Source organism: Octopus bimaculoides, chromosome 18 (genome assembly GCF_046866305.1).
Source record: "Octopus bimaculoides isolate indiv1 chromosome 18, ASM4686630v1, whole genome shotgun sequence".
Classification (NCBI taxonomy): Eukaryota; Metazoa; Mollusca; class Cephalopoda; order Octopoda; family Octopodidae; genus Octopus; species Octopus bimaculoides.
The window spans coordinates 49103731-49125946 of NC_142945.1; the positions used below are offsets into that span (position 1 = coordinate 49103731).

Below are 22216 nucleotides of genomic sequence, written 5' to 3' on the forward strand. Positions count from 1 at the left end.
CTACAGCTGAGTGAACCGGAACAATGTGAAATAAAGAGTCTTGCTCAAGAACACAACACGCAGCCCAGTCCAGGAATTGAACTCACTACCTCATGATTATGATCTGTTATGTTAGAAGGGAAACAAAATTAGCTTTAACACAACTTCTATACGAATAATTTCAACTATTTGTCTGTCTGTGTGTTATTGTTGCAGTTGCTGTCATTGTGATCACCGTCTTTAAAATTATTATTTTTTAGATTTTTTCAAAATATTTTTTCTTCGATTCATTAAAGCGTTCATTATTTTCTTCTTTTTGTTCACAGTGGTTTAATTTTTCTTGCTGTGCTTTTTCACCCTGTTTGCTGTTGCAATATTTTGCTTTGTACAACGGGCATATCTGTCAGAAAATTTTAAATGTGTACAAAGTCTATAAAAGCAAACCTTTTGGCGTCCACCCTTAGGTATCAGAGCAGGTCAGCCTGAGGGAATTAAAATCCACTTTGGCAAGTACTTCACAGACATTTTAGCTGTGTCTTTGAGAGAGAAGAAAAGAAAAAGATACTTTCATACAATGAGAGTCAATGACACTATGACTAACTGTTTCTTCTAGCAATGGAAGAGGTGGGGTTTTAATAATTACATCAACCCCAGTACCTAACTGCTATTTTATTTTATTGACCCCAGAAAGAAAGAAAGTAGTAGATCTTGGCATCATCTGAGCTCAGACCATAAAGGGCTAGAACAAACAATACAAAGTATTTTGTCCAATGCTCAACTGATCTTGTCAATTCATCACCCAAATAATAATAATGATAATAATAATAATAATAATAATAATAATAATAATCTTTTCTGCTGTAGGTGCAAGGCCTGGAATTTACATCAACCCCAGGGCATAACCAGCACTTATTTCATTGACCCCAGAAGGAAGAACGGCAAAGTCGACCTCAGCAAAATTTGAACTCAGACTTTAAGGATGGACAAAATGTGGTGAAGCATTTTGCCTGGAATGCTAATAATTCTGCCAGCTTGCCACCTTAATAATAATAATAATAATAATAATAATAATAATAATAATAATAATAATAATAATAATAATAATAATAATAATAATAATAATAATAATAATAATAATAATAATAATAATAATAATAATAATAATAATAATAATAATAATAATAATAATAATAATAATAATAATAATAATAATAATAATAATAATAATAATAATAATAATAATAATAATAATAATAATAATAATAATAATAATAATAATAATAATAATAATAATAATAATAATAATAATAATAATAATAATAATAATAATAATAATAATAATAATAATAATAATAATAATAATAATAATAATAATAATAATAATAATAATAATAATAATAATAATAATAATAATAATAATAATAATAATAATAATAATAATAATAATAATAATAATAATAATAATAATAATAATAATAATAATAATAATAATAATAATAATAATAATAATAATAATAATAATAATAATAATAATAATAATAATAATAATAATAATAATAATAATAATAATAATAATAATAATAATAATAATAATAATAATAATAATAATAATAATAATAATAATAATAATAATAATAATAATAATAATAATAATAATAATAATAATAATAATAATAATAATAATAATAATAATAATAATAATAATAATAATAATAATAATAATAATAATAATAATAATAATAATAATAATAATAATAATAATAATAATAATAATAATAATAATAATAATAATAATAATAATAATAATAATAATAATAATAATAATAATAATAATAATAATAATAATAATAATAATAATAATAATAATAATAATAATAATAATAATAATAATAATAATAATAATAATAATAATAATAATAATAATAATAATAATAATAATAATAATAATAATAATAATAATAATAATAATAATAATAATAATAATAATAATAATAATAATAATAATAATAATAATAATAATAATAATAATAATAATAATAATAATAATAATAATAATAATAATAATAATAATAATAATAATAATAATAATAATAATAATAATAATAATAATAATAATAATAATAATAATAATAATAATAATAATAATAATAATAATAATAATAATAATAATAATAATAATAATAATAATAATAATAATAATAATAATAATAATAATAATAATAATAATAATAATAATAATAATAATAATAATAATAATAATAATAATAATAATAATAATAATAATAATAATAATAATAATAATAATAATAATAATAATAATAATAATAATAATAATAATAATAATAATAATAATAATAATAATCCTTTCTACTATAGGCACGAGGCCTGAAATTTTGGGGACAGGATTAAGTCGATTAGATCAACCCCAGTACTCAACTGGTCCTTATTTTATCGACCCTGAAAGGATGAAAGGTAAAGTCGACCTTGGCGGAATTTGAACTCAGAATCTAAGGACGGATGAAATGCTGCAAAGCATCTTGCCCAGCATGCTAACAATTCTGCCAGCTCGCTGCTTAAATAATAATAATAATCTCTTGGTTCCAAGGTACTAAATAATAATAATAATAATAATAATAATAGTCTCAAGGTTCTAAGATACTGCGGACCATACAAGAAGGAAATCAACCAATTTACAAACCAAAAAACAAAATCAACAAAACAAGAAAATATTTTAAGGGACGCCCTCACAAAATCCTAGGTTAATCTTCTACACCCAAGGCATCGAGTGTTCTTTCCTAGTTTCATTCCTAATACACAGACCTACTCAACCTCACTAGTTTTGCTACCCTCCTCCATATTTTGTCAAACACAATACAAAGCATCACCTATCATCCCCCCCTCCACCACCTTCCTCTTTGTGTGGCACTTGAAGAAGCTGATGAGAACTTGACCAAATAGAAAAATACCCATCTTTAAACTTTTCAGACATGTTTATCACACAACCTCTTTCGTGGCAGCTACTCTTTCCTAACAAGTTCGTTTTTACAGTAGACTTGGCAGACAACTGAATTCATCAGATATTCAAAAATAGCTGTTTGATGCAAGCCTATAGAATCCACAGACACTGGAAAATAGAATGCAAGGCAGTTTCATACCTTTGCATCCATCACAGACAGATTCAGCTGTTGGCAGTTCCACACCTGTTATTTTGTTATTTTATGAGGTTGACAGAGCACAAATCTTCTTCACTTTAAACAAATTCACTAAACAAGTCATCAGTCATCTTAGGATGACTACATGGTCTAAGTACAAATGTACAGTAGAGGTGGAATACTATTTAAGTATTTCAGCTGCTGTCTTGGCTCAATCTTTGTTTTTTTGCAAATGTAGCAGATGCAACATTATTCTGCCAAGGATTTCTGGAATATGTCCATAGTCCTCGATTCAAAATTCTCCCACAAGAGACTGTTTGGATTGTTCTTGTCAACGCAAACACAGGATTCCCCCCCCACCACCACCACCACCACCAGCCATTGTCACTCACACTTTCCACTGACCCTCAATAAAAATCAAGAGGCGTTTTCTTGCTGATGGAATTGTCAAGTTGATGGAATACTGGGAGAGTACAGCAACATGTTAAATGCTGAAGGTGCAACCTTAGTCTATGCTTCACCCTTGAGCTGCAATAAAACAAACAGAACAAAAGATTTACAAAACTTTTTGTATCCATAGCATACAACGAATACAGCACATGCAGTTTATAACTTCTCCTTTTCTGCATACTGAACAAGACCATTTCTCTGAAGATACAAGGGCTTAGTCCTTTTTACTTACTTAACCCTTTAGCATTCAGATTATTTTCTCAAATGTAATGCTTATTTATTCACATTGTTTTCAATTATCATTTAAATTCTTGTAGCTTCAAGATTTTAATAATATTATTGTATATTTTTAGAATATCATTGTAAGGTTAGTGTAAGAGAGGGAATCTTACCGATTTGAGTGTAAAACAGGTGGAATATTTGGGCCAAATATGGGTAGCCTTTTCTTCTGCCAGATCTTGTTGGTTTTGAATTGTCATCTCTGCTTTTTTCTAGGTAGGGATGATGGCCCTACGCAAACCCATTTTTACCTCTGGGAAGACGTAATCCATATTAGTCTGGCCTTTGTCCTGCAACCTGTCCATCATAGGAACCCCAACAAGAGCTTACATTTCACTGGCATAACACTCAAGGTCATTCAGACACTACACTGCAACAAAGACTAGACTTTGTAATGGTCCTGTCTTCTTTCATAGTAAAACCTTAAACTTTGCTAAGTTTACCTTGAGGTTTCTTGATTTTAGTTCCAGTTTCCGTGCCTGAAATTTCCCTTCTAGTTCCCTTAAAAACTCAGCCAAGCATACAGAAGATATCATGGACAACTTGTTTCAGACTCCTTTTGAATGGCCTGTAGGACTGTGATAAACAGAAGTGGGACTGAGGAGGAGTGGTTTGTGTAAACATCTTCAGCAAGGGAAAAGGAGAAGATTCAGTGGACATGCAACAAGAACATTGAGAACCCGGACGTTAGAGAAGTTGTTAGACATGGAGAACACCCAGAATAAAGAGAGTCTAACTCATGTTGACCTTACAGAAGGACAGCAGTTTAAGTTGACAGCAGTTTGGTAGATGAAGCGATTAAGGACTTCAATGTAGGGAAAGCTGACGGCCCATCAGAGATAGTTGCTGAGATTATTAAGATATTTGGAGAGGTAAGTTACATGATAACCACCCAGATAGTAAATCATGTTACATAAGGTGTCATACCTAAGTATTTAAGTAGCAGGAGATGCCTTAGGGGGAGGAAATTGTTGGATAAGGTTTTGAAGATTGCCAGAAGAGTCATAATGCAATTGATCTGAAGCAGAGTTAACTTATGTGAAATGCAGTCTGGCTTCATGGTACATGGTATAGATGATCTGTGATTCAAAACTTTCAGATGATCTGATACTCAACACTGTTAGATCATTTGGTACCTATTATAGTTAGATAAGATTATCTGGTACTTAATATTTACATATAATCTGTTAGCTAACACATTAGATCAGTTGGTACCTGATATCTATCAGTGACAAGTAGGTGCACTGAAGTAGCCTTAAGTATGTCTATATCCTGTTCATACACCCAGTACTTGTAGTGGATTTGAACTAAAGACATACGAGATGGCAGAGTATACATCTGAGAATTTTAAGGACCAACATTTAGTGCCAAATTCCATGGCATTAAGCAGATAAAAGATAAATCTCAGGAAAGATTCCCAGATATTTAGAACCAGTCGTTCTCTGTTTGGTGAAGAGGGCTGATGTGGAATAAAGTGCATTACTCTCAAACACATAGAGCAGGTTTAAACTTACAACTCCTTATCTATGCATTCACTTCAGCTTATCAACAACAAGCCAGTCCCAGGGTCATAGTATTAAATCATCTCTAGATAAGACCACTCATTTTCTCTCTATCCCTCTCTCTCTCTCTCTCTCTCTCTGCTAACATTCCCATACCTGCACAGGGTTAGCTATCTTACTGGACAGAATTGAAACCCTCAACATACCAGTCACAATAGAATCAACTTTGTTTCACCTCTTTGACGTGTTACCATATTTCTGTTGAGATATTCTGTCATTACTTGAAATTAACGAAGAACTTAATATAACTTTGTTATTGTTAATTGGTATTTAGATCATGAATTAACACTAAGTTCTGATGGAAGATTTTCATTCAGGACTCTTGAAAACAAGATCTTTGTACCACAGAGCCAGGGACGGTCTCAGGCAGGTTGGTATCAAAAGGGTTAAAAATAGGTAAGAAGAAATGAATACTAATAGGGGTTGACTCAATACAGTATATCCCTACCCTGTGGAGGCACATGGCTCAGTGGTTAGGGTGTTGGACTCATGATCATAAGATTGTGGCTTCGATTCCTGGACTGGGCGACGTGTTGTGTTCTTGAGCAAAACACTTCATTTCACGTTGCTCCAGTCCAGACAACTGGTAAAAATGAGTAAATCCTGCAATGGACTGGTGTCCCATGGAAACCGGGAAACCAGCCCTTATAAGTTGGTATGACTCAAGAATGTAACTTCACCTTTCTTTTTTTGCTCTAAGAAACCATCATCACACCTGTAAACAGGTACTGTCTTAAGTCCTACAAACTCTAGGACTGGTTGCTCGGTTTCCATGGTTACTCGGTTTTCATGGTTACTCGGTTTCCATGGAGTATAAATGACTGAGATCACAACATTTCCCCCAAAATGAAACCCCAGTCCCTCATATGGTGACTCATTTACAGCTGAGTGGACTGGGCCAACTTCAAATGAAGTTGTTTTTCCCCAAGAACACAATGCACCACCCAGTCTGGGGATTGAAACCACGATCTTGAGGCCACATTATCGTAATGTGTCAATCCGCTTTTAGTCACATGGGGGTGGTCAGAATCCTTCCACAACAGTTCACCACTATCAATTCACCGCAGGGAAAGTTCACCGCCATCAATTCACTGAGAAGAAAGTCCACCGTGAGGAAAGTTTCCTGAGAAAATATATCCATAGTATCTCACCATTAATAATTAAAAACTATTTTATTGAAAAAAAAAAAAATGGTGAACTTTCCCTGCAGTGAACTGATGACAGCGAAATTACTGGACATGGTCATCTCGTCCAAGAATTGAAACCATAATCGTATGATTATGAGTCAGATAGCTTCACCACAAAGCCATGCACCTCCACGAGAAATAATAATTAACCTCAATGATTTACATTATTTACAATGGATGGACAGGTGTCCTCACATTGGATGAACAGGTGTCCTCATTTTGGACAGACAGGTGTCCTCACCTTGGGCAGACAGTGTCTTCACCTTGGATAGGCAGATGTCCTCACCTTGGACAGACACGTGCCCTCACCTTGCACAGACAGGTGTCCTCACTTTGGGCAGACAGGGTCCTCAACTTGGATAGGCAGATGTCCTCACCTTGGACAGGCACGTGCCCTCACCTTGCACAGACAGGTGTCCTCACCTTGGATGGACTGGTGTCCTCACCTTGGACAGTCAGGTGTCCTCACCTTGGGCGAACAGGTGCCCTCACCTCGGGCAGACAGGTGTCCTCATCTTGGACGGTCAGATGTCCTCACCTTGGACAGTCAGATGTCCTCACCTTGGACAGTCAGGTGTCCTCACCGACAGACAGGTGTCCTCACCAACAGACAGGTGTCCTCACCAACAGACAGGTGTCCTCACCTTGAATAGACAGATGTCTTCACTTTAGGTGGACAGGTGCCCTCACCTTGAATAGACAGATGTCTTCACTTTGGGTGGACAGGTGCCCTCACCCTGGATGGTCAGGTGTCCTCACCTTGGATAGACAGTAGTCCTCACCGTCAGCGGACAGGTGCCCTCACCTTGGACAGACAGGTGTCCTCACCTTGGGCAGACAGGTGTCCTCACCTTGGACAGACAGGTGCCCTCAACTTGGACAGACAGGTGCCCTCACCTTAGACGGAGAGGTAATCTCACCTTGGAATGGATAGGTGTTCTCACCTTGTTTGTTGTTATCTTATCACAACCTCTGTTCACTCTTGACATGAATGTCAAGACTGAACAGAAGTAAATAATGGACATAATTCCTCATCGCAAAAACATAGAATAGTATTATTTCAATGATTCAGTTTCATAAAAATATTAATGCTTCACATTTATCATGTACAGCATTATACAGCAACTTCATGATTCTCTCATCTTTGTTTTGGTATGTAAAGCCCTGCTTTGCTGAGGAGGTCTAATAAGATTGGAACACATGTCTGAATTTGTCTTCTGTACTTGCATTACCCAGTCCAGGAATCAAAACCACAATCTTATGATCACAAGTCAGACACCCTAACCACTATGTCATGTGCCTCCACAAGAAATAATAATTAATCTCAATGATTTAGTTTCATTAAAAATATTATTATTTCACATCTATCATGTACAGTATCATACAGCAACTTCAGGATTCGATCATCTTTATTTCGGTATGTAAAGTCCTGTTTTGCTGAGGAGGTCTAATAAGACCAGAACATGTCTGGATTTGTCTCTTGTACTTGCTGAAATAATTAAAATAATATTAGTTATTAAGTTAAAATTATTTCTTCTAGACTACATAATTATTTCGTCTTAAATCTTTGATGGTTGCTGTATCGAATATATTTAACATTAAAATTACATTTAGTTTCATGTTGTTGCTACGTTAAATCCCACCAGAAGTGGCTGGAAGTGTCATTACAGCGGGGCTTAAGAGCGACAGAGAGGGAGAGAGAGAGAGAGAGAAAGAGAGAGAGTTCGACAAATTTCAATGATTAAAGATTGACAGTTCCATGAGAGAAAGCAGACAGTCTATAGACATGCAGAGATACAGACAGTCTGCAGTCATATAGACAGACAAAGGCAGATAGACATGTCGACAGAAAGGCAGATAGACTATAAACAAACTACAGACATGCAGAAACGAACACAGTGTTTAGGCATGCAACGATAGAAAGTCTACAAGCAGTTTCCAATCAGACAGTCAGACAGACAGACAGACAGTCTAAAGACCTGCAGATAGACAAATATCAGCAGTAATTAATAACAGCAGTGGTGAAAGGAAGAGGGACCGAAAGGTGGAGTGGGTGGATGGGTATTGTATTTATTGAGTGATGGTGTGGCGTACAGAAGAAATGAAGGGCGAAAATAAATAGAATAGTAAATACATCGTTAGTAGACGGAATGGGCAGGGTATATATTGCTGAATTATGTACCGGCGGGAATAATCTCGTTGTTTGGATAAAGGAACGATTATTGTAATAAAAACATAGGAGGTGCAGCAGGAGTAAGGATTACATTGGCTGGGCAAAGCAAAAACGGTAAGGAACTCGTCAGTGAGCAAAGCAACAAAAGTAAGGAACGTGTTAATAGAGTAACAATGATCGCGTGAGAGGATGGAGCAACAATGGTAAGGATCACGTTGATGGGTGAAGTAACAACGGTAAGGATCACGTTGGTGGAAGGAGTAACAATGGTAAGGATTACGTTAGTGGGTGGAGCAAGAGTGGTAAGGATTACGTTGGTGGAAGGACTAACAATGGTAAGGATAACGTTAGTGGGTGGAGCAATGGTAAGGATCACGTTGGTGGAAGGAGTAACAATGGTAAGGATTACGTTAGTGGGTGGAGCAACAGTGGTAAGGATTACGTTGATGGGTGGAGCAACAATGGTAAGGATTAGGTTGGAGGGCAGAGCAACAATGATAAGGGTCATGTTGGTTAATGGAGGACCTAGTAAATGTGTGAAGCAACATTGATAAGGATCACATTGATGAATAGTGCAGAAATAGTAATGATCACATTAGCAAGATGAGCAAGAATTGACATTGATTATTCCAGCAGCAGCTGAGGAGAGAAACTTTAATAAAACACGTTATCCAGTGAGACAAAATCAGAGAAAGGAGATATGTGTGCAAAAGTTGTAATAACTATTTTAATGGGTGGGAGCACAGACTGTAATAAACTGAAGGGAGGAGGAATAGATATTGTAATAACCTAAAGGGGAGGAGGAGAAAATAGATTGTAATAATCTGAAGAGGAAGGTACAAAGACTGTAAGGTCGGGTGGAGGTACATCAACAAACACAATAACAAAATGATAGCATTAACCAGGTTTAAAATGACATAACTAGGGAACATCAGATAGAGCGTGGCACCTTGGGTAATAGTTTTCTTTTCACTCACAATGTCTCGGAAATGGATTTGAAAGGTGGAAAATGTATGAAACCCGACGCGTATGTATATATGTGTGTAGAGCTATTCCATGGTTTCGCTCGAGCGAAATGGCAATCATGTTTACACTCGTTGCAAACATTACATCCAATCGCTCTGCGCTTTCGAAGACCTGTGGAATAACCAGTCCTTGCTTGAGAAAACAGGGTTTGGCGACAGGAAGAGCATTTGGTCGTTAAATAATGCCTCAACAAATCCTTGTTGAACCCATGGAAAAACAGATGTTAGACAAACAAACGAATATAACATATACTCGAATAAATTCACAATTTATACATGTACACATTGCATACTCGCCTAAATATGTGTTTTTTATATATGTATATATATGTAAAGTGCACGCTAATCATATGTATACTTGAATATATATGGCTGCCTCTAGATTCACAGCGAGAAAGACAAGGGGAAAAAATCTCCTCGGGGATACGACGCTTGTCAACTGCAAGACTTTGCTGCTGTCCATCCAAACATCTCCTTGAACGAAGATAAGAGAAAACGCCCTACCCAGGAACACGGAAGAGCGCTGGCTACAGATTTGAAACTACAATCTTGAAGTTGGTAGTTTCAATACGTCAGTCACCCGGCCATTTCGAATTTATTTCTGTCTGGCTGACTGAGGACATGCAATGTTTAGGGGGCGACACCCTTCCTCATAATCACTATGTAAAAGAAAAGGTGGGGGGGAAGGCCTCAGTGCGCGCGCACATGCATGACTGCGTGCTTACGTTCATACATGTGCATATATGCATGATACATACATATGTGTGCATCATGAATATGCACGCACAAACGCATTTGTTATTCGGATTGATATACGCACTTCAATTCACATCTACATACGAATATATTTGCATACATACATGTATTTATGTTTATATAATGCAAACACACACACACACTTGTAGACATACCGAAGCAATATATTCCCAGAGAAACACACAAACACACACATTGACAAATACGTGCATCCACTGACACACATATACACACACACAAATGCGTGTGTGTGTGTGTGTGTGTGTGTCTGTATGTGTATCTGTGAGAGTATGTTTGAGAGAATGAGAGCGACCGGCATAGTGACTTCAGAAAACTACTCCATACATAAACAAGGAATTCACTATGGTAAAAATTTACCACTATAGTATTACATAACACGCAGTACGTATATTTATAAACACACCCAAAATGTATGAGAATATATATACATATATACACTTGCATATGGTGGGTTGTCCATCAAATCCAATGACCACATTCACAACATATACATAAACGTATAACGTACACATTCACAGATATATATACACACATACATACATTTACACGCACTTGCTTGCAAACATACTATACTCTCTCAAACACACACACATTATATATATATATATATATATATATATATATATATATATATATATACGTATGCAGGAATATGTGCATGTTATATAACAATAGTGTAACGAGAACCTCTAAGAAGATTGTAAACGCGAAAACATACGAGGAAGTCCAACGGGGGAATATATATATTTAGTGAATTTATTATGGTATATATTAATCATCACAAGAAATCGGAAGAAACTGTGTGTATCCACATACACACACATACAAACTGAGGAGGTGAAGGGGTAACGAGTGTTGTAATAACTTAAGAGGGAAAAAGCAGGAACCTCGGCAATTATATTCCTAATTGCTGACATCAACACGGATACCTGCACGAAACCAGAGTACGCACTATAATTACATATATGTATATGTGATTATATATATATATATATATATATATATATATATATATATATATATATGACAGAGATAAAGAGAGATATACAGACATGCATAAATAAATATATACAAATATTATGGAATATATATATATATATATATATAATATTAAGTTAATTAATAAACAGTAATAAAAATCAAGATGCTAAAGAACTTACATCCTCGAAAATGGATCCAACGTTGGCGCTAACAAGTAAAATCCGTGTTAAACCGTTGTCTCCCATAATTGGTGGAGTGTTTTGGTAAGATTGTTGGTGTAGTAGAATTTCCTTAGGTAGTGCAAACTAGAATGGCACTACGGTGTCTAGCAATCACAGCAGTAAGTCTATAGAGAAATATAGACATCATCTACGTCTATAAATTTATTATTATATATACATATTATATATATTTCATAAGAGAAGGGATATATATATATATATCTTAGACGGAGCAATAATAGGCGAGCGATTCACCGCTGAAGTGTGTGGCCAGTGTTGCGTCAAACAACATTTAGACAAACCTACATAAATAAATATATACTCGGCAGGATATTCATACACACTTGTTTACACCTTGTAGACATACATAAATATTTATACAAATATCAATATATATATCTTTATAGTACAGTAGGAAATCTGAGTGTCGGGCTGGGGGTGGGGGAGTGAAAAGCCACCTTCACACGTGTGCACACACGCACCGACCATAAAGAGTCGCTGATTTGCTCGAGGTACGCGACTGTGAATGTCTCATATCAGCTTCTGCATATCTGATTGTATGTGTGTATATGTGCTGTCTAATATATACACAAACTGTCGTAATATTTAACGAGAACGTGACTTAAAAACACAGTTTACATACATACATTACATACATACATATATATATATTATATAATATTATATATTACATGTACACACTTTATTTCTATTTTTTAGTTAAGAGGTGATGTTGTTTCAAGTTGTACTTGAACAAGCGATTTTTAACTTTACAGGGGAAACCTACTAAACTCTACAAAAGCATCGATTGAAGTAAAGAAACCCTCCCAAAACAGTTCCACTTTTGGTAGTCGCTGGTGCGTGTGTGTGTCTGTGTGTGGCACAAGAGGCTGTTTATAGATGTAAATAAATACGTGTGTGTGTGAGTGTATATATATATATATGTATGTATATAAATATATAATTATATTCCTCGCTAGTGGAACCAAAACTTGTTTGAAATAATGGTAAATAGTATCCTCTGGGTTTTTAGCAGTCCATTCCGTCCGTATTTCGGTAGAACCGTGTGTTCTTTATATTCAAAACAGTGTTTTTAAGACGACCAACATAGAATTTGCTTTCACACAGACAAAATATCGACATACATATTCAACCCTACACATACATACTCATATATATATATATATATATATATATATATATATGTATGTATGTAGTGTAAATAGACGTCTCTGAGAGACTAGTTCACTCACTTTGTTATTAACAGTTCAACCAAATATTTGTTGATGTTGTTCAATAGTAATTCGAGTTTGCTGTTAATGTTGATGTTGTTGTTGTTGTTGTCGTCGTTTTAGATGGGAAACAAACGGCGATCCCACATCTCGACTGTTTCAGACCAATCCGTCCTTCTTCCCTTTTTGCTCCTCTCATTGCACAAGAAACACTTCACTGTGAGTCTCAGAGCGAGGAGAAGGAGGAGGAGGAAGAAGAAAAAGAAGACGAAGGAAACACAGTCGCTTTCCCTCTCTTTTTTTCTCTCTCTATCTCATCTATCTATATCGATCTGTTTATCTATTTAGCTATCTATCTACTTATCTGCCTATCTGTCTGTCTATCTATTTATCTACCTATCTGTCACTATAACTATCAATACGTATATCTCTTCCTCATTATATCTATCTCTTTATTTTGATACTCCTAGACCTACCTCGCCAAATATCCTTTCTTCCCATAAAGTAATGGCCTAAAAAAGGGCTATGGGCCAAGTTCCCTCACCTCATCATTCCTTTAATACCAACAACGATACCTCTCTCTTTCTCTCTCTCTCTGTCTCTCTCTCTGGACATACGTACGTACGTGTTTTTATAAACACCTGTTAACCAATCTGGTTATTCATATTCCATTTTTCACATACACACACACACACACGCGTACTCATATACTCTCTCTCTCTCTCTCTCTCTCTCTCCACACACACATGTATAATGACTAATGTATTCAACCATATATCTATCATTTTCTTCTTTCTCTTTCTTTCACTATATATATATATATATATATATATATGCATAAAGACAATAAGAATGGAATGAGCAAGTCTTTTTAATACATCGACAATCTAATACACAAATGAAATCGTGTGTGCATCACTTCAGTTCTGAGAGAGTTAAACGTTATAATACTCAATGGTTTCCCCACCACAACCAGCACCCCATAATATTACATTTATTTATATTTCTTAAAAGCGTATAACATAACAGCAGATGAATCGATTCCTCCATTGTATCAATGAGAACGGGAGCACTTCCTCAGTGACTGTCAGTTGTAACAGGGAACAGCTTCAATGCCACAACCTCTTCCCCAAGTACTGTCTTAAGTGTCACGCCTATCTCCCGCACGTGTGTACAAACGGGGTGGGGGAAGAGGCACAGAGAGAGAGAGGAAAAGAGAGAAAGAGAGAGTAAACGTGTTAATTGGTATCCTCTTACTATACCTCATCACGTCTGCACCCTTCATTATTTTCCCCATCGCCACCTTTCTCTCTCTCTCTCTCCTCTTTTCTTTATTTCATTCACATTTCCTTCTCCTCCTCCTCCTCCTCCACCTTTCTACGTACGTGCATACATACATACATTGCAATTTAATACACATGCAAGGATATACATGCAGTATACACTCGGAAGTATGAATATCCTAATACAATTTTATCTTATATGTATCTAATATATACATTACATACATATATATATACACATACCACAAAATTTTCCAATCTCCTGCTTTCATATGTATATATGTATGTATGTGTATATGCACATATATATATATATATATATGCATATAGGTGTGTGCGCGCGCACGCACTATACAACATCATACATTCTATTGATTCATCTATTATTCACTCTATCTCTCCCTCTCGTATTCTCTTCCTTTCTCTCCTTCTCACTCACTCACTCTCTCTCTCTCTATCTCTCTCCCTCTTTCTTCATATTTCCTTGATCGACCTCTTCCACATATTTTGTGTTTTCTCTTCTCTCTCTCTCTCTCTCTCGCGACCTCTACGTAGTCGCCCGACTTGCTAGAAATAGCGACCAGATTTTCTTTTCAAATCACTCCACTCCTTACCGTCTTATAAATAAGGAACCAAACAAGACATCAGATGACGCAGATTCTAGATATCTCTGAAAAGACAAACAATCTAGTCATGGTTGGAGTGTCTTTGAATCATAATTCTGCCCACAAATATAAAGTAACCTAGGATAAAACAGCAATCGAGTCTCTTCCTCTCCCTCCATCACTCTTTCTATCGCTCTACAATATTATATTTCTTACTACTCCTCCTCTTTCACCTCCTACTTCCATTATTCTACCTTAATCTCAATATGGCGTCTGCCGTTGATTCAGTTTTACCTCACCCCCCTCTTCTCATTCACACACACACACACACACACACATATTTACACATATATTCATATATATAGACTCATACATACAGGCGTAGCCACTTACACATACAGACGAAGCACTATACACGCATTCACTTCATCTTCGACTCCTCACTTCCCGTCTTCTTCTTTCGTTTCCTAATGTTATTTAACCCCAGGTTAGACCCGACTGAGCCGATCCTTGGCTAATGACATTCCAGCCGTGACTATCCACTCCTTTTTAGAGATAGAACTACACTAACCAGACCAGTGCAGTGTCCTTTCTTTGCTTAAGATAGTAAAAACGATTTCAGACAGATTTAGCTGTTATTTCTAGCTGAGTCGAGTGACCACCTACTGACTCCTTCGTTATCTCATATCTATCAATAGTGAGTATAAGTGAGTATATATGTATGTGTATTTCTGTGCGTGTATGTACGTATATATATTTGTGTGTGTGTGTGCGTCCATGAGTCTGTACGTTTATGTGTGTGAGTATGTTTGAGTGTACGTTTGTGTGCGAGCACGTACGCGCACGTGTGCGCATGTATGCGTATTCGTGTGTTTGTGTAGCTGAGTGTATGTGCGTGTTTGAGTATGCACGTGTTTGGGAGTATGTGTGTGTGTATATGTATGTCCATTCGTGTTCTGTTGTATTGTCGTTCTATAAAAACTAATTTCTCCTCTCATTCTTTAGATTACGACAGTTTCGTCTACTTTCACCCTTCGTTCTTCTGTTTGACATTTCTGTTCTTTCTCTTTCTTTTTTTTCTATTTTCTATTTTCTTTTCCCCTCTCAGCTATTTCTTTCAATTTATTCCTTCCTAATTTCTTCCTTCCTTCCTGTCTTTTCTAAAATAGCTTCATTTTTTAAGTTATCTCTTCGTTTTATTTTCTGTTATTTCGTTGTATATTCGCATCAATTCACACACATACACACTCACACACAGCCATAACGGCGAAAATCCTATTCTGGCCTGGTATTTTATCATATTCTTCTCGATTATAAATTAACTGGAACTTGCTCCCGACTATAAATACATATATACATACATACATTGGCAAGAAATCTTGAAATAAAACGGAACAATGACATACATACATGCATACATACACGTATAGACATACATATGTATGTGTTTGTGTATATATATATATATATATATATATATACATACGCACGCACATATTTATGTACATATGTATGTATTTATTTATCTATCTATATTTATATATATGTATATATACACACACACACACACACACACATACATTGTAAGCCTGTGCATAAATCATTTATGCGGTGATTAAATGTGACGACCTGATCCAGGTTAACTTCGCTTCAAGCAAGGCTGTCTCACAGTACCAAGGTACTGCAGTACTGTTGCTGCAATTGACTACGGACCGATTACCGATTCTGTTGTGATCTGTCCAACAAAGAGCTCGATCGCCTAACACTACCTCCATCTACCATTGCAGGAAAATTAGCATTACAGACTGGAATAAGGTTAGGTTATTATCAAAGATCATCCATCTACCCAGGGCTGCTTAGTAACACTTCCTCATGCAGGTTTTTATAGGGGACAGTCTTGAAAATAAACCAGATGTAGCTTTGTCCACATGACTGTGCCCTGGGTTATAAGAACCTGCCTATAAAAAAAAAAAGAGGTGGGGAAGGAAATGCATGTTAAACATCAGAAAAATCTTGCATATTTTTATTGTTCCACTTACAAATTGTATTTGTAACGTTTGTGTTAACTGGTGACTTTTTTCTTTCTTTGCCTGAAAATCCTATTTTTTCCAAATTGTCATGTAGACATTTCCTAACATAATCGCATGCACTCGTAATTATTGGTATAAATTTGAATTTATAATCAGGTCTGAGAAGCCACAGGTTTTGAAGCAGTTCTATTTCTTTGTGCTGTTGATCTGGGAAGAAATGTTCACATCTATAGAGTAGTTAACTTCTATAGCTGAACATGACTTTTTTTCCGTCCCAAACAACTGTATGAGGACTGTTATGTTTCCACTTGGAAGAGGTTTTGATGGGAATATTTTTCCAATATTCTTTTGAGTTCATATATCTGCATGTCAACCTTAGCAGACATGTTTATATTTATTCCAAGATAGTCTTTGACACTGTGTATTGTCTCAGCAACAACATCATGTTACAATGGCATGTGGTACATTGATAATATTTTGGGGTATTTCCTGATCAATCACATATAAATTATCCTTAAATGTATGACATAATCAATATATTTATTCAGTTGCATCATGGCGGTTTAACCCTGTAGCATGTAAACTGACCAGAACGTTAGTAAAAAGCACCATTTGAGCATGGCTGTTGCCAGTACTACCTGACTGGCTCCCATGCCAGTGGCACGTAAAAAACACCATTCAAGTATGGTCGATGTCAGTACAGCCTGACTGGCCCTCATGCCTGTGGCACGTAAAAAGCACCCACTACACTCTCAGAGTGGTTGGCGTTAGGAAGGGCATCCAGCTGTAGAAACTTTGCCAGATCAGATTGGAGCCTGGTGCAGCCTCCCAGCTTGCCAGTCTTCAGTCAAATATACTTAACTCTCTCACAGGATATACCAATAGTATTGGTTGTTTGATTTATAGTCAGTTACCTGTCACCCATCAGTATGTGGTGAACACAATCAATGTTTTCCTCAGTGGTGGCAATTACAAGATGTCCAGAACTTGGATCATTTTCAAGGCCCTCCCATCATCATCGTTTAACGTCCGCTTTCCATTCTAGCATGGGTTGGACGATTTGACTGAGGACTGGCAAGCCAACAGGCTGCACCAGGCTCCAGTCTGATTTGGCAGAGTTTCTACAGCTGGATATCCTTCCGAACACCAACCACTCCGAGAGTGTAGTGAGTACTTTTGCGTGCCACCGGCACGAGGGCCAGTTACACGGTACTGGCAACGGCCACACTCAAAATGGTGTTTTTTACGTGCCACCTGCATGTGAGCCATTCCAACGGCACTGCCCCTCCTAAATTCAACCGGTCATTTTTGCACAGCTGACAAAGCTGGACCACCATCATCTAATATAGCCACCATGCCAGCATGGATGTCCTTGGAGGTTAAACCCTATTCCTGTGGGTACTTGATAACACCACAATGCCAAATTTTGTCCATTTTCAAGAGAAATCACTACTAGTTACTTTCCAAGTCTTTTTGGAACCATGAGATGTCAGTTTACCTGGAAAGGTACAATGTGGTTATTAATAAGAAGAGTTGAAATTAATGTACTCAAGATTTCACAGCTCTAGCATCACTCCTTCATAGCTGGCCTGTGAACTTTTCAGCCCAACTTTTTTATTAGTATTTCTGGAGAGTATGCAGTTGATGTCAGCATGTTGCAGGTTTTAATGTCTATGGAATGGATAAACTTGTTAAGAATCCCAAATGCTTGTATGAATATTGGTACTGCAGTTGCATCATGGGATATTGCCAATTCTTTTTTTTTCTTTCTTTCTTTTTTCAGTCAGATATATTCTTTGGTTAGTTTATTCTAGTTCACAGTGCCTTTGTATGAATGATACATTTTCTCCAATACCCAGATATTTGTAGCACTCATTGTACTGAATAGGGAAGATAGGGTGAGACTATCGATGCTAATGTTTTGCATTTGGAAAAACAGTCTTTCCACGAGCAATAGTCAAATATGATCATTTGCTTTGGCCAAATTCCAAATCTATCAGCAGAAAATGTTGTTACTAAATGTAACATTGTAAATATTTTTAAGTATAGACCTTCAGATCATCCACAATGAAGTTAAGGTTATATTAGTGTTAGTTCCACTTGTTGTTGTAGACCTTAGCACATAACCAACCGATGGATTTTTATGAAAGAACTAACGGTAGATTTAGTGCCAAAATAAACAGAAGTACAGACAAACTTTCTGCTTGGAATATTCCCTTTGAAATATTTATAATACTGGAAACAGACAAGTACGTGTGTGTATATATATTGGTGTATGTGTGTATGCATATGCATAAATATATGTGTGTGTATACATATATATGTGAGTATGCATATATGCATGCATGCGTATATGTATGTATGCATGTATGCGTATATGCATGTATGTATGTATGTACATATGTTTGCATGTATATTTGTATACATGCATGTTCTCTTCTGTTTTTAATCATTTAAATTCTTCCTCTGAAAAAAGGAGTTGGATTCTAACAAAGATACAAGCCTCCATTATTGGAATGCAGGTAACGAAAGCAATGTCACATTTCAAACTTGAGAAAAGTCTTGCATATTTTTACTGTTCCACTTACAGACTATATATTTATAATGTGAGAATTAGCTGGTTGACTTCTTTTTCTGAAAACCCAAGCTTACCCAGATTGTCAGTTAGGCACCAAAGACAGTGAAGATCCGTAACAACAACAAGAGCATTAACAATAACAACAACAACAACAACAACAACAACAACAACTCTAGCAATGATGTACAAAGAAGGATTGTTTTGGTTGAAATATATGCTGAAGTGTTGGTCATCTTCTAGATTGGTAGTCATTGATCAATATAGATCAAAATTGATTGGTGATTGGGGAATTGGTGGCTAATATAAATGGCATTTCGGTGCTGAAAAGATTGTGAAATCCGAGATATTTGAAACAAAAGATATTGTAAGTGGGTGTAAGATACAGAGGAAGAAACCAGTGGGGTGGTGGGTATAGAAGATGAGGTGGTTGGCAGGGTGAGTGTACAGGGATGTTTGGTGGGTATAGACTTGTCGATATTGGGTGAAGGTCACAAAGGAGTATAGTCATAAGATAGAGAGCATCCTATCGTTTTATGTTTATTTTAACTTGTAAAGCTTCATGGTTTCGAATAATTGATATTTTCATGTTTCAGGTTCTACATGTGACTGTTTAATCCTGCCATGTACAAAAGAAACCTTGGAACTGTCCGAATTTCAAAGAGGCTATATTGTGGGTCAATCTGAAGGTTGACTTAGTCAATGTAAAATTGCAGAAAACGTTGCCAGTAGGAAAAAGTTTACATGACAGGCTTCTTTCAGTTTCTGTCTACCAAATCCACTCACAAGGCTTTGGTTGGTCTGAGGCTATAGTAGAAGACACTTACCCAAGGTGCCACGCAGTGGGACTGAACCCAGAACCATGTGGTTGGTAAGCAAGCTACTTACCACACAGCCACTCCTACATAACAAGGTTTGAGTGTCTTCTAAGGGTTTATTCTTGTTCTATGGCACACACACACACACACACACACAAACACACACACACACACACACACACACACACATGCCTGAAGTGAATTTATGTGATACTAATGGACACAATGTTTGAGTTTGAGCTGATCCAACAGCTTATTCAAAACAATCCTTTACATTGAGGTCACCAGCATTTGAGTTACAATTCATGATGCATTATTCGGCTTTTGTCATTTGAATGAACACATACTAGACAGAAACTAGGTATAACTAGGATGTGACTCATCACTTTCAAGTGAATGCAATGATTAATATATATATATATATATATATACCTATATATATATATATATATATATATATATATATATATATATATATATATATATATATATATATATATATATATGTATATATATATATGTATGTATGTATGTATGTATCTGTTTATCTATCTATCTATCTATGTATATAGGTATATATTTCTGTGTATATTGTGCATGTATGTATATCTATATACATATAAATATATGTGTATGTATATATATATGTATGTATATATATATACATATATGTATATATATATATAGATATGTATATATATATATATATAGATATGTATTCTTTCTTGCCTTTAAACCTTTAGGCCACTTATAGTTGAATTCCATGTTGCATAATTTCTCGCTTCTGTACTTATACTCTGCCATGAATGTCCCCCTTTCTCTAGTTCCTTTTGTGTTGATCTACGCCATGAGTTCTTAGGAGGCCTACCCCTCTTTCTATATCCATCCAGATTCCACTGTGAAGCACTTTTCGCTGCATTTGGTGTGTCCTTTCTAATTGTGCTACCAATCCACTTCCACTTTTACTTAAATATTTGCTCTCTAATCAGAACTTGATTTGTTCTTTGCCATAGCTCCATATTGCTTATGTGTTCGGGCCATCTGATTTTAAGTATACTACGCAAGCACCTGTTGATGAATGATTGTATTTGCTTATGTACTTGGGTCAATCTAGTCAACTGCCCCCCCCCCCCACCCAAAATTTCAGGCCTTGTGCCTAGAGTAGAAAAGGATGATAATGATGGACCACAGCACAGGATCCTTGTTCACAGGATTAAGGGACAGACAGGATCCTTGTTCATGCTCAGTGCATCTGGAACGTGAGCTCAGCACAATTCTACCGCCAGAATCTGATGGGAATTGTCCCTCCTTCTGACTAAAGTATATAACAATGCAATGCTGATAGCTGCACTATAGATGATTGCCAATACAAAATCAATATGGTGCTGTCTGATTTCACTGAATTCCACTCCAAGATGGAAACAAATATCGTGGCAATAGAAATGATTTAATGTTTGTTCAGAGATTAACCAGAAATCCTCACATCTACCCACATGTCTATCTCCCCTGTCAACCAATCTATCTTTTTCCTCTTATCTCCTTTCCTGTAAACCTATTTATATCTAATTACATCTATCTATCAATCTGTCTATTTATCTATCCATCCATCAATCTGTTTATCTATCTATCTGTCTGTCTGTCTGCATGTATGTATGTATGTTTGTACGTCTGAGTCTGTCTGTCTAGCTGTCTGTCTGTCCATAATTTATCTATCAAATAATCTGCATCTCACTTTCTCTCTCTCTTCTTTTCTCTCTCTGTTTGTCCATCCATCTATCTAATTGTAACTTAATTTTCTAAAAATCACGTATCTATCTGTTTGCCTGTCTGAGTCTGTGTCTGTCTGAGCCTGTCTGTCTGTCTGTCTGTCAGTCTAGCTGTCTGTCT

General features: G+C 35.7%; 1 protein-coding gene across 1 annotated transcript in view; it reads right to left on the bottom strand.

Annotated features, from left to right (window-relative positions):
* LOC106877914 (inositol polyphosphate-5-phosphatase A) overlaps nt 1–12314 on the bottom strand; it is a 119871-nt gene extending 107557 nt beyond the window's left edge. Inside the window, exon 1 of the mRNA XM_089366149.1 lies at nt 11745–12314. Within this exon, the coding sequence (XP_089222275.1) occupies nt 11745–11810 (66 nt within the window). The 5' untranslated portion in view covers nt 11811–12314. The remainder of the gene's footprint in view (nt 1–11744) is intronic.
* Nucleotides 12315–22216: the final 9902 nt, after the last annotated feature.